At 36.0% G+C, this 4,776-nt stretch overlaps 1 protein-coding gene across 1 annotated transcript; it reads right to left on the bottom strand.

The window, feature by feature from the left end:
• Positions 1-3,259: 3,259 nt before the first annotated feature.
• LOC308418067 (olfactory receptor 51G2-like) lies at positions 3,260-4,207 on the bottom strand (the record flags this gene model as incomplete). The annotated part of the gene is made up of 1 exon (XM_080913398.1): positions 3,260-4,207. The coding sequence occupies one exon, from the start codon at positions 4,205-4,207 to the stop codon at positions 3,260-3,262; it is 948 nt and encodes a 315-aa protein (XP_080769524.1).
• Positions 4,208-4,776: the final 569 nt, after the last annotated feature.

The raw sequence follows: 4,776 nt of genomic DNA, 5'->3' as shown, positions 1-4,776 counted from the left end.
ATATATATCTGTTAACTATATAATTATATATATGATTACATATACGTACACACATACATATATGTGTGTGTGTGTGTGTGTGTGTGTGTGTGTGTGTGTGTATGTGTGTATTAACAGATAACAACTGAGGTAACACTGTTTAAAATTTAACACAATACCTTTTGCACTTTTAACTATTTTGTTTAAGCCTCTAAATCATTCTAAAGACTTCACTGGAATAGCAAAAGACACTAAACAAAGGATTGCATTGAGAATTAAATATAGTATTCTATTTAAAAACTCAGAACACTTGTCAGTACTCAATAAATACCTATGATTATATTATTTACTTTAAGTATTGTAATAAATGATATAATTAGTATGAAAATTACTTTCTAAATTTAAAGTGACTCATTAAGAAGTTAATCAATTATTATCATTAAATTATACAACAAATAAAAATGATTATTGTACTATAAAGTTTTCATAAAGTAAAGAATTTTATAAATTTGCCATTAGAGCTCTAAACTTGAAGGGAAAGTAGGAAATTAGCCAGAGTACTAAACAGAAAAGGCTGATAAACTCCTGGTGTTACCCTCTCATAAAAGTTTGTTAAATAATTTGTTTCACAATATAAATATAACAACCAGAAGTATCAGTCTTTTTTAAAGGAATATAAAACTATTTATTGACCACTCTTCAACATTATTTACAATAAAGTAAACATATAGTTGGATGACATTCTGAAACTATGAAGTTACTTTTCTGGCTCATGGAACCAGAACCCAAATCCTGAAAAAAATTGATCCTACCAGTAAGGAATGAGTCAGGGTAAAGGAAAAGCCTGTATGTCATTAACTGATATTAGCAAATTTTGTTCACTCATTTAGTCAGCACATCTTAAATTGCCAACATGAGCTCCAACCATGATTCTATTTCCACATCAAACAGATTCTATGAATTATAACCTTTCAATACAGATTTTCACTTTCTACAAAGGAAGGTTGGTTCATCAGTGGAACCTTTACAGACTGGCTGACCAGGCCCTGCCTCTGTAGACCAGCTGGCCTCTTAAATCAGAGCTCTAGAGTGCTGGGATTAAAGGTGTGCACCACCACACAAAGCCCATGTCTTGCTATTGAATCACAATTCTACATTGTCTAATTCCATTTCCTGAAGGGGAAATTGATATGGACAACATTCTGTACATAAACTACTGTATTTACTTGATAATACATCAATTATCATGTGATTGCTTTTAAATTATCCAATAAATTAGACTCTGCTTAATCTGAAAGGTTATACTTAGGAAATGTTCACTTTCAGATTTTCAAAGCTCATTACTGTTTCCTGTGCCTTTCTATGCCTCATGACTGTTTCTCAAGATGTGAGTTAAAGAGGAAATCATGGGATTGGATAATGAACGGGTGGGCGGATCTGGGAGGAGTTGTTACAAGGGAAACTGTGAACAGAATACATTATCTGTAAATACATTTAATTAAATTTTTAAATTAAAAATAATATACTCAATATTCACATTGAAAATTTTATTTAGCTCATAAATTTATGTATCTATAATGTGAAATGTAATATTGTTCAAATTAAAAGGAAATAATAGACAAACCACATGACCGAATCTCAGTAAACTAATACAAACTAAAGTATTTGAGTTGCCTGTGGGATAGATGTCAGCAAAATGTATGTGATCATCAAGAGACCTGTACAGGTGGCAGATACGTGATTTATCTTGATCAGGATTATGGCTCCAAAAGTGTTATACCTTTTAAAAATGTATCACATGGCATATGGTAAACCTGAGGCATTTAGCTCATGCCAATGTTATTTTGCTAATATTATTAAAGTTGACGTAAAATCTAGCAAAGTAGACATGCATGGGGTATGCGGATGTAAAGGAGGGGTGCTTGGAAAGTAGGAAAGCATGTCTGGGAGGTGAAAAGTATTATCCACAGCCCATTTATAGTGCATCTGTATGTATGTCAGAAACAGAAGAGACGGTTTTGTCAAAGCAGAAGGAACGGTGGGTGCTACAAACAGATTGAAGGATAGTTTTGGTAAAGCATGCTGCCCACTACTGCAAGATGTCCTTGGTGTACCTAACAAGTGTTTTCCGTCTAGAGTGCACAAACTGAGGCTGGATCTATGGAGAAATATGGTCATCAGGAACACCAAAATGTCCCTATGTGTTTGATTTTACAGTCTTTATGTGAAGTATTTTTTTAAATATACAAAATGGCTCAAAATCACAGTGATCAAATGGGCTCACTCGGCTATGCATTCTCAGTGTAGAATTCTTTCTGCTCCAATAAACTAAGACACTGAAAATGTATATTTTTACACAATGTCATTTTCACTCCTTTAAGTGTTTCATGATTAGAAAGTACTTTTCTACTTTTTTTAATACTTTAATCTAAGGTAGCATAGTATATATACTTCAATGGGCTTATTCATAGTTATGTATTCATAAATACATAGTTTTGCAATATGTATTGGAATTGTATTCGTTCCAATTTTCCTCTTACAACATTTCAAATAAATTTGCAATATAATCTGGCCTGCAGGATCAGCACTTCAGTGAATTTTCCACCAGATCTGGTGGTCGTTGTTTTCTCTCAAATGCAATTGCATCAGGAAATCCGGGTAAATCACTATGGCAAGAGGCCATGATACATTGATATCTCAATCTTTATGGCTGTGACATTTATGAACCAGTTTTCATAAAACACCCTTCTAGGTTATGGACTTCCTAATATTATTCCTGAAGGAATAAGGGAAGTGTGAACTGTACCTTGAGTCAAAAATTCAAAAGCTATAGAGATTCTTGAGAACATGGATTTTTCAAGTGTACACTGGATAGATAGTATGGGATTCAGCTCAATTCAGAGAGACAGAAAATATCAAAGTTTATATTCATTTCTCACGTGACCTATAAGGAAATGTATAGTTGCATACTTAAGGTTTCAGACACTATATTTCAAGAATTAAGTGTTTAATTTTTTAAAATATACATGCTATACTTTAAGATATTTATTCAGTTACATTTTTAGAGGTAATCTCCAATTTATAGTTTTGGATATTTAGAAGTAGGATTTCCCCATGGATCAGTCATGGGTTTGAGGGATGGAGGAATCCACACTGTATTCTTGTTGGTGTGTCATAATAATGTGTAAACTTGTGATCCAGTGGAAGTAACACTGCTTCATTTTGTTGGGATGCTTTCAATCATTCTTTACCTAGGCCTGAGGAACTGTTCAATGATATTTTAGTGTTTCTTGGAATGGAGCATCTTTAGAATTCGAACCCGAATCTCTTTGGTTTTGACACTGTAGACAATTGGGTTGAGCATTGGGGGCATAAGAAAATGAAGATAAGAGAGAAGCATGTATACCTGAGCTGGTAGTTTCTTTTTCCCGAAACGATGAATCATAGACAGACTCACCAGTGGGGTGTAAAATAGAAGAACAGCACAAATGTGGGAAATGCAGGTGTTAAAGGCTTTCAGCCGTTCTGCGTTAGAAGCAATGCTCAGGACTGTCTTCAAAATCAGCACATAGGAGAGGAGAATTAACACGGCATCCATCCCCAGTGTAGAGAGCATGACAAAGAGCCCAAAGCCACTGTTGACACGGGTACTGGAACAGGACAGCCTTAGGACATCGGGATGAACACAGTAGGAATGAGACAAAGCACTGACAGGCTGGAACGACAGCCTTCCCAGGAGCACAGGCAAAGGCAGATGAAGAGCAGCACTACGGATCACCACGGCCAGTCCAATGGCCCCGATACGTCTTGTTGTGAGAATGGTAGCATAGCGCAAAGGCGCTCTGATGGCCACACAGCGGTCAAAAGCCATGGCCAAGAGAACAGCTGACTCAATGACTGAAAATGTGTGGATGAAGAAGAGTTGAATAAAGCAGGCTACTGCTCCTATCATTCTCTGGCCCAGGAGAAAAACAGCTACCATTGAAGGCAGTGTAGAAGCTGAGAGGCCCAGGTCAGCCATTGACAGCATGGAAAGAAACAGATACATAGGTGTGTGAAGGCTGGGCACAGACTTGACAATATGCATTATTATTATGTTCCCCAACACAGAAAGAGTGTAAATGAAGCAGATGGGAATTGAAGTCCAGCAATGAGAAGTCTCCAGTCCCGGAAGATCCATCAATATGAAAAAGAAGCTGCTGCCATTACCAGGTTTAGAAAGAGCCATAATGCTTGAAGGGATTGCCTGGAAAAACTGTGATGGAAGTTAGAACAAAACCTGCTTATTCGAAGCACTCTTCTTGCATGACATCTTATGTGGCATTGCCACTCTGGCACCAGAATAGTGATGCTCAGTTTTACCCGAACTGCTAGATCCCACACCCTCTACCATTTCTCCTCACTTCTTAACAATGGCTTTGTCTTAAACTGCACATCTGTGTGATTACCATGAATCACTTTGAAGGATTTTCAGCATTTGAAATTTAAGATCAACTCTGTTTTAAGGACAAACACATGGGATATATTATGTTTAATTGGAGAATACAAGCACATTTCTAATATAAACAAGGCATAGATAATTTACTGAGTGAGTATATAGGAGGAATTAGAGTGTAAATTATAAGTATATTAAACTATTGTATCAGATACAACGTTTCTACAGCACTGGTCCCAAGATTTCAAATGGCTGGAGCTTATGTGCTCATTCACTTGAATAGTTTCTCAGGTTTTATTCATGGTAGTCACTAAGATTTGGGGAACTTGATGTAAATAAATTAAACATAGATAAAAATACTA

Source organism: Micromys minutus (assembly GCF_963924665.1).
Source record: "Micromys minutus genome assembly, chromosome: 2".
NCBI classification, from domain to species: Eukaryota; Metazoa; Chordata; class Mammalia; order Rodentia; family Muridae; genus Micromys; species Micromys minutus.
The sequence above is the reverse complement of the archived record's forward strand: the minus strand, read 5'-3'. Positions and strand labels throughout refer to the sequence as shown.